The sequence below is a fragment of the Lupinus angustifolius genome, chromosome LG03 (assembly GCF_001865875.1).
Source record: "Lupinus angustifolius cultivar Tanjil chromosome LG03, LupAngTanjil_v1.0, whole genome shotgun sequence".
In the NCBI taxonomy this organism is placed as follows: domain Eukaryota; kingdom Viridiplantae; phylum Streptophyta; class Magnoliopsida; order Fabales; family Fabaceae; genus Lupinus; species Lupinus angustifolius.
The window spans coordinates 5,929,051-5,943,263 of NC_032011.1; the positions used below are offsets into that span (position 1 = coordinate 5,929,051).

General features: G+C 35.3%; 1 protein-coding gene across 2 annotated transcripts; it reads right to left on the reverse strand.

Moving 5' to 3' along the window:
* On the reverse strand, nt 7,170-13,858 carry LOC109343256 (ATP-dependent zinc metalloprotease FTSH 4, mitochondrial-like). 2 transcript variants are annotated; one of them, XM_019581472.1, is made up of 8 exons: nt 13,703-13,858; nt 12,299-12,386; nt 12,078-12,092; nt 11,744-12,010; nt 10,530-10,766; nt 10,305-10,429; nt 8,909-9,385; nt 7,170-8,343 (listed from the first exon to the last, which is right to left on the reverse strand). In XM_019581472.1, exons 1-8 carry the CDS (start codon nt 13,727-13,729, stop codon nt 7,417-7,419), a joined length of 2,163 nt encoding a protein of 720 aa, XP_019437017.1. In that variant the 5' UTR covers nt 13,730-13,858; the 3' UTR covers nt 7,170-7,416. The 2 variants fall into 2 exon arrangements, with proteins under 2 accessions (XP_019437017.1, XP_019437019.1); XM_019581474.1 differs by lacking the exon at nt 12,078-12,092 and having other exon boundaries at nt 11,744-12,007.

The following is a 14,213-nucleotide window of genomic DNA, read 5'->3' on the forward strand; positions in this document are numbered from 1 at the left end:
CCTTACTTGCAAGGGAATACAGTAAAATCTCATTTCTAATTAAATAAGAAAATACGTGAAGGTAAACAAGTAGTAAATCATAAGAAATCTTTTAAGATGTATTAAAATGCTCTAGGATAAAAAACTAAATAAAAAAAACTAACATATTTTAACACTTCTCTCACGCTAAAGCTTCCAATTAAGAGTTAACATACTAAAATAAACTATTAAAGAATTAGACAAATTGATTGAAGGTAATGATGGAAAATTCAACACAATAATAATGTAAACTCTAACAGAGTATATGCAGCAGATAATAATTTTCCTAACTTGCTAAAATCTATTAGGAGCAATATCAAATAATATAGTAACACATAAGGACACCAAAATTTTAACGTGGAAAACCTCCCAAAGTGATAAGTAAAAACCACAGACACAAGCCAGTCAATCAAGCTTCACTATAATCAAAATAGGAATACAAGAATGTCTCCAAAATACAGCACAAAACGTGCTCAACAATGCGGCATACAACAGAGCAACAAGCTTGAAAATGAGAACAAGAAAAACCAGAAAAAAACCAGAAACACAGCTGCTGTAACAACTCGATTTCTACCACCTCGGATGTCGTCTCACCGATCCAACAGCTCGATATAAAGTACTATAAGTTGTGAACCTTTTGTCCAAATTTTAGCCCGATCCAACGGTGAACGAAGACGCAGTCGCGAGTTTCCCACGGTTGCTCGGAGTTCCTATGGGTTAAGTTTTCTTATCTTCTCTCACACTTTTCAATTGCCTCTTTTTACATAAATTGCATTGACTCCCTTGCCACATCTGACCCCTATCTATTACATTAAGTGGGACAAGTGAGCTTTGTTCAACTAGGTCTTTCTCCACATAGGAAGGGAGCCCAAACCCAACATATCTCCCCCTCACAACTATGTGGAGAAAATTGCCAAACCGGCGATTTCACAACAAGTTCCAAACTTCCACCTTGTTAAGGCCTTAGTCATCATATCAACACCATTATTATCTGTATGAACCTTAGACAATTCCAACAACCTAGCATCCAAAACATCACATATCCAATGATACCTCACATCAATGTGTTTGGACCTAGAATGAAAAGTTGAATTCTTCCCAAGATGAATGACACTTTGACTATCACAAAAGAACAAGTATTTGTCTTGGACAAAACCAAGCTCCTTCAAGAATTTCTTCACCCAAAGCAACTCTTTCCATGCTTCTGTAAGGGCAATGAACTCTGCCTCTATAGTGGACAATGCAACACACTTTTGCAACCTGGATTGCCATGCTACAGCTCCCCCTGTAAACTTAATCAAGTAACCTGAAGTGAACTTTCTGGAATCAATGTCTCCAGCCATATCATAATCAATATAACCCACAAGAGTAGGTTTATCACCTCCAAAACAAAGCCTCGGGCTAGCAGTACCACAAAGATACCTCAAAATCCATTTCACAGCATTCCAATGCTCTATACCTGGATTTGACAGAAATCTACTAACTGTACCAACAACATATGCAATATTTGGTCTTGTACACACCATTGCATACATCAAACTTTCCACAGCAGATGCATAAGGAACCCGTTGCATAACTGATTTTTCAGCTTCATTTGAAGGATACTGTTAAGCACTCAACTTAAAATGAGTAGCAAGAGGAGTGCTTACCACCTTAGCATTTTCCATCTGGAACTTCTGTAACACTCTCTTAATATAGTGTTTCTGTGACAGCCAAAGTTTCTTTTCTTGCCTATCTCGCATGATTATTATACCAAAAATCTGCTTAGCAGCTCCCATGTCTTTCATGACAAATGACTTGCCTAGTTTCTTCTTTAACCTGTCAATCATGGAAATATTTTCCCCAAAAATAAGCATGCCATCAACATACAATAACATGATGATAAAATCATCATTAGCAAACTTTCTAATGAAGACACAATGATCAGAAGTAGTCTTCTTGTAGCCTTGCTCACACATAACAGACTCAAACTTCTTGTACCATTATCGTGGAGTCTGCTTCAAACCATATAGACTTTTTCTCAACCTACACACATAGTCTTCTTTCCCTTCAACAAGAAAACCATAAGGTTGTTTCATATAAATCTCTTCCTTCAAATCACCATGAAGGAAAGCATTTTTTACATCCATTTGCTCTACCTTCAAATCAAGAGTAGCAGCGAAACTCAATACAATTCTAATGGATGACATCTTCACCACATGAGAAAAAAATCTCACTGAAATCAACACCTTTTCTCTGTCTGAAACCTTTAACCACCAATCTGGCTTTATACCTTGGAGATGTAGAATTACTTTCTTACTTCACCCTGTAAATCCACCTATTTTTCAAAACCTTCTTCCCCTTTGGCAATTTGACCAAATCAAAAGTGTGATTATCATGCAAAGACTTCATTTCCTCTTGCATTGCATCCATCCACTTCTTCTTTTCTTCATTCTACATGGTCTCATGATAATATTCAGGTTCTCCTTTGTCTGTTACAACAACATAGTCATCAGAAGGGTATCTAGTAGATGGTTTCCTCTGCTTATTAGACATCTGAAGTTGAACTTGAGGTGGTTCAGGAGCATCACCAAGATTATCATCTTGTGGCATCTTATGTTCATCTTCACCAACATCAATGGAAAATCTAAATCATCTCCAAGCTGTTGATCACCAACATAATCATGTTGCTCACCATTTTGAACGTTATTCTCAAATGGATCCAAATCATGTATAGGCGTCTAAAATGGACCAATATCAGACAATCTACTATCTTTCTCGGGTCTAGTCTTCTTCATCTTATCAATATCTTCAATGGTTTGATCTTCCATGAACTTTATATCACGACTTCTAACAACCTTTTATCAACAACATCATATAACCTGTAGCCAAATTCATCTTCACCATAACCGATAAAGATGCATTGTCATGTCTTCACATCCAACTTGGACCTTTCATCCTTTGGAACATGCACAAATGTCTTGCAACCGAAGACTCGCAAATGATCATACCTGACATTCTTGTCAAACCAAATCTTGTCTAACACCTCAACATTCAGAGCAACTGCATGACTAAGATTAATAACATGCACTTCCGTGTACAAAGCCTCACCCTAACAATGTTTAGGTAATTTTGCTTCAGAAAGCATACACCTAACTCTTTCAACCAAAGTCATGTTCATCCTCTCCACTAAGCCATTAAGCTGAGGAGTTTTAGGAGGAGTCTTTTCATGTCTAATACCTTGCTACTTGCAGTAAATGTCAAACTGTCCACAATACTCACCACTGTTATCAATACAAATGCATTTCAGCTTCTTGCTAGAATGTCTCTCAACCAAAACATGGAATTGTTTGAACTTTTCAAACACTTGGTCCTTTGTCTTCAAAGCATAGACCCAAAGCTTCCTTCAACAATCATCAATAAAAGTAACAAAGTAAAGTGCACCGGATGCTTCTTAAAGGATACTCTAGTCTGCTTACCATCCATGCAATGAGAACATTTCTCCAACTCTGCACTCTTCAATCCTAGAAGTACATCCTTTTTTGCTAAACAATTGAACCCTTTTTCACTAATATGGCTGAGTCTGTAGTGCCACAAAGAAGCTTCCATATCCATGGCATTCATACTTTCTTTAGCAACCAAAGCTTTTCTCCAATACAGTTTAGAAATTTTCTCCCCTCTGGCAACAACCAAGTTACCTATAGTGAGTTTCCATTTTTCAGAACCAAAGTGATTATCATAACCACCATCGTCAAGCATATGCACAAAAATCAAATTGAAACGAACGTCTAGAGCATGTTTAACTCCTCTCTGCAACAACTACACTCCCATGTTGGTATGCAAACAAAGATCACCAATCCCAACTACCTTTGACACACCATCATTACCCATCTTCAATACTCCAAAATCACCAGAAGTGTAAGATGTGAAGAACTCTTTCCTTGGTGTAACATGCAGTGTATCACCACTATCAATTATCTACATACTCTCATATGATACAAGATTAACCAAATCACGGTCACAAAGAATAATAAGATCATCACAAGTAGCAGTAGTAACACGATCATCATCACCATGATTCTTCTCGTTTTGTTTGTCCTTCTTGTCTTTGTTCTCCCCTTTCCACTAAAAACAATTCTTCTATATGTGACTTGTTTTGTGACAATAGTGACATTCCACATTCTTGTATCTGGACCTGGACTTACTTCTGCCCTTTTCTCTATCACCTTTCGGTTCCTTTCTATGACTTCTCCCCCTGTTTTCAATGACAAACACCTCAGAATGAGATGAAGTACCATGTGCATTTCTTCTCATCTCCTCATTAAGAATACTTCTTTTTATACTCTCCAAAGAGACAATACCATCGAGGCTGAATTTGTAATTGAAACTCGAAATGTTTCCCAAGAATCTGGTAGAGTATCCAGTAGCCATAGTCCCAAAACTTCATCATCAAACTTGATACCCATTCCTGATAATTGATCAAGGACCCCTTAAAAATCATTAAAGTGATCTGAAATAGAAGCTCCCTCCTTGTATCTTAAATTCATCAAGTATAATTTATTATTCCCTGATTTAGAAGCATACAATGATTCAATTTTCTTCCATAAAGATTTTGCATTTTCCTTATTAGCAATGTGATTGTAGACATTGTCTTCTACATATTGCCGAATGAAATCACAAACTTGTTGATTTTGAAAACTCCAATCTTCCTTAGACTTGGACTCTGGCTTCTCAGTAGCAAACACATGAATATGCAAATTCTTCACAAATAATAAATCTTTTATTTTTCCTTTCCATAAGTGATAGTTAGTATCACTCAAACATATCATTCTTTGTGTATTTGCCTCTATCACTCAAACAAGTCAAATAACCTCAAACCCCGAAGAGCTCTGATGCCACTCTGATGGGAAATACAACACAATAACAATGTAAACTCTAACAGAGTATATACAGCGGATAATAATTTCCTCAACTTGCTAGAATCTATGAGGAGCAATATCAAATAATGCAGTAACATACAAGGGACACCAGAATTTTAACGTGGAAAACCTTCCCAAAGTGAGAAGTAAAAACCACGGGAACAAGCCAGTCAATCAAGCTCCACTATAATCAAAATAGGAATACAAAAGTGTCTCCAAAATACAGCACAAAACGTGCTCAACAATACAGCATACAACAGAGCAACAAGCTTAAAAATTAGAACCAGAAAAAACCCAGAAACACAGATGTTGTAACAACTCGATTTCTACCACCTCGAACGTCGTCTCACCGATCCAACCGTTCAGAATGAAGTACTATAAGTTGTAAACCTTCTGTCGAAATTTCAGCTCAATTCAACGGTGAACGAAGATGCAGTAGCGAGTTTCCCATGACTGCTCGGAGTTCGTACGGGTTGAGTTTTCTTATCTTCTCTCACACTTTTCAATTGCCTCTTTTTGCATAAATTGCCTTGACTCCCTTGCCATATCTAACTCTATCTATTAGATTAAGTGAGACAAGTGGGCTTTGCCCAACTGAGTCTTTCTCAACATAGGAAGGGAGCCCAAACCCAACAGGTAATGAGGGATTAAGTGGAACAAATTAATGGCTCATAAGGATCATGCGTAATGCATAGTAAGGGTGCAAGTGAGCAAGTGTATGTATTTCTTGGTATATGATAATGTGATATATGATACTCTAATAAAAAACACAGAGTCAAAAAGCCTTGTTTACATTGATAGTATAATCCTAGTTGTAATTAAACAAAGAAACAAATTAGAAAATATAAATAAGAAATAATCTTTAGAACTCTTCAAAAGACATTTTAGGGTTTTCCAAAAGTATTATAAGATATTTTCTGATATTCTAAGAAAATAAATGATTTAAGTTTACATTCTAGTGTCAAAATTGGTGTTTTATCTTTAATCTTTCATGTTCATAACCATAAACCTTCACCGTTGTGTTTTAACTATAACCTTTAATTTGGAACTGTGTAAGCAATAGATAGCACATGTAAATTATATATTGCTTCCTAACAGTCATACAAAACCTAAATTCAAGAGCTACATAATTATCTTTCTTTTTATATGAATAGTAACAAATCAAAAAATAGTAACATATTTTTTTAAATCAGAGAAATATGAATCAAGTCAATTACTCATTTGCAGGTCAATCACCTCTCTATTTATTAGAAGACTAATTCTTACACAAAGCCAAGCTCTCATGAGCAAAGATTTCATAATGCTGCAATTCTAGTCATGCTAGATCTTTTTTAGCTTTTACTCAATATCCAAAATGATTACTCTGTATAATTGAACTCTCCAACACTAACACTAGACCGTAAGGGAGAGATAATAAAAATAATATAGACCCTAAAATAATAGAAAAAATTTACATCATTAACTTTTTTTTAGTGTCATATATCAGAATCTGTATCTAATATTAAACGCTCCAGTACTGGAAAAGAAACATACCTTACACAAAAATGTTGCAATGTCTAAAATGTCAATCAATCTCCTCAGTTTTAAACTCCTAGTTCCAATTCATTATAATTGCCAATCGATGTATGAAAAAAATCTTATCCCCACCCTCAAATTTATTCAATGCTCAGAGTACCAACATCTTAATATAATAGTTCACTAATTAAACCATGTGTCAATTAACTCACATATTTAATAGTAAATATTATAAAATTTTAAGTATAAATATTATTATTAACCTATAACTCATTTATTTAAATGGTTGAGTAATGAACCACGTTGCAAATAACATAACTATTAGGTTCAAGAATTGAGTTCTTAATGATAAGTATGATATAATTGTCATCCCATTAGCGGGACCAATGTAATATTTATAACCATCATTCATTTCTAAATTGTTTTAGAATATAATATCTATATGCTGTTAGTATAAAGATTTACACACAATCAGTATATTATTCATCATTCATTTGTACTACTTTTGAAGAATCAATAATTATTGAAAATAAATAGGAAATGATTGACGGACAGTATATAAAACTTTTATGTTATTAGGGCATACATTTTCGCTCATTGTTTTATAATAAGTAGTATTTTATCCTGTGCATTACAGGGTAAATTGCTAGTTCAAAATAAAGCTAATCGGTTACTCACAGAAATGGAAGAAGGTAAATAAAAGTGAACAAGGTAATTAATATTAATTTATAACCTGAAAAAAAAAACTATTTATATAAAGATGATAAATTATTGAAAACAAATCAATGGTTCTATTCTACACGAGCTTTAAAGCTCATACAATTTTGAGACACATTTGATTCCTGATCCCTAGATACATCATTTAAGTTCCACTGACTGAAGTTGACATGAATCTCAAAACACAATAAACTACTACTATCTGCACATTTCAATCTGGTCATATGGTTATATTCCTGCATGTAACCAGTGTCTTTTCCTGCTAAGATCACACTTGAACACCTTGAGCCTTGGCAGCAGCACCCTTGGCGGCAGCAGTGGCTGCAGCTGCGGCGGCTGCTGCTGCAGTAGCAGCTGATGCTGCGGGGTTTGAAGTTGGAGGTGGTGTATTGGATTGTGAACTGCTCTGTGCTTCAACTACATGTGACTGCTGTTGCTTCTGAGATCTAACTTGGGCAAGCAATGCCTTTATCTGATTTCCTGTAAGAGTCTCATGCTCCAACAGAGCATTTGCAAGTGCATAAAGCTCCTTTTTGTGAGTGGTTAGAATAGTTTTTGCATTATGGTAAGCCCTCTCAAGGAAGTGCTTCACTTCTTTCTCAATAAGAAGCCTAGTCTCTGAGCTCATGCTTTTCCCATCGTCATTGTAATTATGAGTGGCAAGTCCAACTTCATTGCCCATACCATATTTAGTAACCATTTCCCTTGCTAGACTAGTTGCCTGCTTAAGATCGGATGATGCGCCGGAAGTGACTTCATTTTCTCCAAAAATTAGCTCTTCAGCAACACGGCCTCCCATGCAAACATCAAGCCGGGCAAGCATGTGTTTACGGGACATACTGGTCTCGTCCTTGTCAGGTAATTGGGTAACCATGCCAAGAGCCATCCCCCGGGGGACTATTGTTGCCTTGTGAACAGGAAGGGCCCCATCAGTATGAATGGCCACAAGGGCATGGCCACCCTCATGGAAAGCAGTCAACTTTCGTGACTCTTTGGATATGACAGCTGACTTGCGTTCGCTTCCCATTAAGATCTTGTCCTTAGCATGTTCTAAATCAGCCATGCTCACAGTTTTGGCACCATCGATTGCAGCCTTGAGAGCAGCAACATTAACCAAGTTTGCAAGGTCAGCACCAGAGAACCCAGGTGTTCCTCGAGCAATGATCATTAGATCAACATCACCACCTTTTAAAACCTGTATTTGATTGGAAATAAGAAACCCATCATTACATGGAGGCAACTTTGGCCAAGCTATTTCAACTCACATAATGATAACAAATTTTACTAGATAAAAGAAGATCCCTACCAACAAGTATTTTAAGAATAAGATCATAATTATACAAGAATTGGATATTCATTGACGCCAATTTATATAGAAAAATGATCATCTTACACCTTTGAAAAAGGTGTAGATGGTATAGAAAGTAGAGAGATAGGAAAAAAAAGAGAGAAAATGTTGAATGTGATTGATAATGTGATACAATAGGAAGAAAGAATAGGAAGAACTATTGTATAAAATTAATGCAAGAGGAAAGTGTATAAATATAAGGGTCGATTTATATTAACTAAAAAGATGGGTCTGAGCTCATGCACAAAAGGATTGGTTGATAGCCATCCATAGCCCAAAGAAAGAATACAACATCGATGTTTTGCACCAATTTAGTGAGATAACTATTCATGTACCTCCGAAAACAAGAATCATAAGCCATCCAGCCCAAGCTACAGTATAAGAAGCATACTTTGCAAGGAGAAAAGCATACCTTTGTCATGTATGATTCCAAAATCTGCCGCCTTCCTTCTACATCTGGATTGGGAACAACAACATGGCGATCAAATCGTCCAGGTCTCACCAAAGCCTTATCCAATGACTCGGGAAAATTAGTAGCTGCAATCACAATTATCCCTTCATTCTGTTTGAATCCATCTAGCTCAACCAGCAACTGATTTAATGTCATCTTCATGTACATTTGGTCCTTCGGATTACGGGTTCCTCCAATAGCATCAATCTCATCAATAAAGATTATAGAAGGGGATCTCTTCTTTGCAGCAGAAAAAAGATCTCTCACCCTTCGTGCTCCAACACCAACATACATCTCTTCAAATTCACTACCACTGCATGAGAAAAAAGGAACCCCCGCCTCTCCAGCTATAGCTCTTGCCAGCATTGTTTTTCCAGTGCCAGGCGGCCCAACAAGCAAAACTCCTTTTGGGAGCTTACCACCAAGACGAGTAAAGCGCTATTACAAGCGAAACAAGTCATACAAAGATGGTAAGGAAAAAGTATTACTAAATGTAACAAAAAATGCATGAAAAAGGGGTGTGACATCAAGAGGAATAAAGCAGAACAAAGGATCTAAATATCCCATTAAAGCAATCAATTGAATATGTTACCCAAATTTAGATTCTCATAAGAAATCATCACAATTCACAACCCATGAAACAAATATTTTATAATAAGTGAACGTGTTGAAGTAAAAACCCAATTCTACCAACAATTATGTTTTTTTGGTTTTTGGATGGATTTCTTGAAATACATGTAGAGATAAAAAGATGAAAAGTGAGAGATGGAGATAGTTTGATTTGTTGTTAGCGAAGTTGTCAAATTCTATTTGTACATATAACATTTCTATTCCACTAACCCAATTTGCTCCGGCACAAACTGTGCTATGCAGCCATTTGAAAGTCAACAGTAAAATTGCAGTAAGCAGCACTATTCACATGTGGATACAGCAACTGTGCTTACTGGTGTTAGGGTTCCAAGGTTCGTAATGACTAGTGACACAGAAGCATCTATAAAAAGAAACCTATGATAATCTGATTTCATTAACAAATTTCTCAATGTCTACTCAAATAGAATGGCATATCATTTATGAATGACGTACTGTTATCATTTTTTCGCAAACTTGTAACTTAGCCAGTTCATCCCCACAGTCCGAATTACATTACTACAGGTAGAATGATCAACAATTACATGGAGAATGCTATATCAAAAAGGTCACAATAGCCCAGGACATGTATGAATTAATTTAGGTTAAATTGCTAATGCTCTGTTAAAATAGTATATACTATATCTACACATATAAGTTAAAATTCTCATGTTTGATGCAAGAAATGTATGCAAGGGGGAGAGCATGAATTTATGCCGGTGATGTCTACCTTCGGATCTCGGAGGTAATGAACAATTTCTTCCAGCTCAGCCTTTGCCTCATCAACACCTTTTACATCACTAAATTTTGTATTTGTCTCCATGATGGGTTGTACTCCTTCATTCATGCCAAGTCCTAGGAAACATGAAAAGCAAACCAAAGAATGCATCCACTAAATTCAGATTCAATAATGAATGACTCTAACCAAGTTATAAGTTACAATGACATGGCAAACCTTTACTGATTCCTTTATCCTCAATGAGTGCTCCTACACCAGAAATCAATAAAAAAACCACGGCAAGGGACCTAACTGTACGCCATAACTGATCTTTAAAACTCCCAACTTCTGTAGCCACCATATGAATTGGGGAACTTGCAGTTCCAAGAGCTCTGTCATTTGCAGACTTCGCCACATTTCTAAAAGCAGTAAGTCCACCTATACTTTGTTCCTCCCTCAGGGAATTGGAAACACCTGAAATTTCACAACACCTCTGGTTATAACCTTATAGTTAAAAGATGTGCTAAAAAATGTCCAAATAGCTGAAGTAAGAAGACGAACAACACTTTTGAGACAAGTGTGCAATTGAAATGCCAAATTTGGGAGTTTGCAATCTCCAAAATATCTCTATACGATTGTGGTTGAATATACTTGCAGCCTTCCATCATAGTTTGTTCATGTAGTCTTAGAAAATCATATTTGTCCTAGCACTACCTAAAAGGTCAAAAGATGCATCATGTTCCTGATGCAGAGAAAAGTATGATTCTTGTTTAATCTAAAAATTAGAAAGACACGGAAAGCTTCAAAACCCCTGAAAAATGTTATAGATGATCAGTGCCATCATACAATGGATAACTGGCACAATACAAACAACTTACTAAATTATCATTTGAGAGAAAGACTTTATTCACCGGACTGAGGGAAATAAAATATTGATGGCATAATCATTTCCCTCAAAATTTAGATAATCAAGGAATTCAAGATACATTTAGAAGAATCTTTAACAGCAAATCACAACAAATCATCAAATGAAGATTCTAAATGAAATTGAAATAAACCCATGCCATGTGACTTTTTCCTAAGACTACAACAAGGAAAAAATACTTCCTTTCAAAGATTAGTAAGCAACCATGCTTTGCAATAAAAATCTTCACATTGTGTGCATGAATGAATTAAGAAAAACAAGAGGTTAGTGGATTATGATGGACATAATTTGGCCATTTGTACACCCTATGAGACATAAATCTAAACATCTGCCACTCAGGAGACTCCCTAAATGTAAAGCCGAAGAGAGGTAGAAGCAAGAGAACAAAATATGATTGCTTGGGGAAAACATCATATGATTGAGGAAGGTTAACAGGTCAGTAAACATATATATGACAGAAAGTACAAAGCACAAGCATAAGCAAATATAGCGACAAGAAAATAAGCAGTTCTAACAAAATAGTCACCTTTCTGCAATGTCTTCAGTAATTCACTTTCATCCAGCCTATCAACTTTGACTAATGCTTTAACGTATTCAGAAAGTGCCGAAGGATTAGAATGCAGAGATGACTGACTTTCAAATAATTTAATCACCGCTTCAGGATCATTGCGATAGTATAGTTCTTTAAGATGAGCAACTTCGCTGGCTTCATCTGCATCCCGTACTCGACGAGCTAAATTGCTAATGTAGCTTGACTGGAATCTCTCTTGTGCGCACAAAAGTCTATTCCCTGCATAAATTTGAAAGTGAAATAAACAAAAGCTGAAGGCGAAAAGGGGAAAACATCCAGTTTCTTTGACCATATACAAAGAAAATCAGGCTTGAATAATTTTACAATTTGAACCCAACAATTTTTTTTTTGTGCAGAATCACAAATTTTAATGTTAATTCCCAATACAACATAATTATGAAAAATAAAGCAACATTATAAACAAGAAAACCAAAAGAAATACTTACAGAAGCAAATAACATGAAGTTAACTATAAGACTAATGCATGGTAGAGGAACAACGGATGTATACCTGCACGGTCTCCAAACTTATTGACAGAAAAATAGCTTCTAACAAACAAACTTTTGACCAGACCAAATTCGGATTGACGCCTAGCAACCTGTAAAAATAAATTATACAGGTAAGTGACATTTAAAACGAATACAAGATATAGACTATACATGGCCTATTGATATCATGTATGTGAGAGTTGACTTGCCAGTGAGTTTTAGAGTTTGTTTGCTAGTTGAGTTTTGGAGGGGAATGAAGGGAAAAAGAAGGCTTCAAAGTCATCTCACAATGTATTTCATGGCTCTCAAGCCTTTCCCTTCCCTCCATTACCCTCCAAAAACCAACTCCCAAACATAGCCTTAAAAGACAACAAAAATAATTGTGCAACTCCATTGTGAGACAAGGCACAAAATATATCCTTGCATCAACCATCATTGGTTTCTCACAAATTTTCTTCCAAACCTAGTGTCTAATGCCGTTTTCCCATGAAGTAAAATAAGATAAGATGAATAGTAGGGTCTGTTGGGAATTCATTAGGAACTTTCGAACCATGTTTTGGAATTTGGGGTGTAAAAACTGAGTTTCAATTTTACAAACATGTTTGACAAAATCAACTGCCAGAAACCTGTAACTGGATTTGGTGCCCAAACCATGGATGAAGAAGTAACAAACTTTCACTTCCCCGTTAGTCAAAACTCGGTTATACACATTCAACTACTACACTAACAATAATAACCTTGCAAAATGAATGTATGCAAACAATATTGGTTCTTCCGAAATTACTTAAGTGCAAGCTCACTTTTGATTGAAACTCAAATTTCTAAAGCATAATCCGAACACACTAAAATCATCACCATTCATATCCTATCTTTCTCCTATTTCTTTATGAAAATCAATGATTTCCATCTACCTATGTGTAGGGACCAAAACATTATGTGAAACTATGATCAATAAAGTAAACCTCATTCACAAATCACAATATAACATAAAAGGGGAAAGAATAAAACTGCAATTAATATGGATACAATCTTCAGCAGAAATTACTGATCTTAAAAATATATATTACTTTTTCCATGCTGTCAAAATTAAGATAGATTCTCAAAACACAAAGAGTCCATTCCATATCAATAATTCCATATCAATAATTCCATATCATGTCTCCCTCTTATTTCTTAAGCTTTTCTCTCTGATACAATCAAAGTTTAAAACTTTTTCATAAAGAAACAAAACCCAAAAAAGCACATTCGACCCATTATCCATCCAAGTTAACAGAATCTAGAAAAAGGATAGAAGAGAACGTGTACGGAAATAAATAAGCCAATCATGACAAAATTAAAAAAAAAAATAAACAACCAAGTTAGGGTTTTGGGAACAACAACAAAAACAATGTAAAAATTAATGGTGAAGGAATATGAATAAATTGACCTGTGTTATGAAGGGTCTCCAAGCCATACTTATGTAGAGGTGAGAGGAAAATGATGAAGCTGAGCTTCAAAAAACGATTGTTTCAATTGAAAACTCTGCAACAACGTTATATGCTTTGTACATGTGTTTGTTTTTCTACCCCATGTCTCATAGAACTTTTATTTAAAAAAACTTGTATGCTAAGATGTAACAAGTTTGAATATTAGTACATTTTATAATTTTCGATCCCATTATTTAAAATTAAATTTAATTAGAATTAAAATATTAATATTATCAAGATTTTATTGATTGTTTTTATATAGTTTCGTCTCCACATATTCTCATTTTTATTCATAATTATGAAAGGTCTTTTTTTCTAAAATAAAAAAGATATTTTATACCTTAATCCATTCTAATGACTAATAAGTTGTAAGTAGTAAGCAAATATCCCAAATTAAATCAAAAACTAATTCTATCTCTAGAAGCAGATAAAAAAATGAGATTGTATATTTTGCCTTTTTTATTATTTTTA

What these genes read in the sequence shown, in the direction of transcription:
- LOC109343256 (XM_019581472.1), bottom strand. Translation starts at nt 13,729, where the DNA reads ATGGCTTGGAGACCCTTCATAACACAG. An exon ending in GGATAAAGGAATCAGTAAAG is followed by an intron (nt 10,430 to 10,529) that starts GTTTGCCATGTC and finishes CATGTTTCCTAG; the next exon opens with GACTTGGCATGAATGAAGGA. An exon ending in ATTACCTCCGAGATCCGAAG is followed by an intron (nt 9,386 to 10,304) that starts GTAGACATCACC and finishes CGCTTGTAATAG; the next exon opens with CGCTTTACTCGTCTTGGTGG.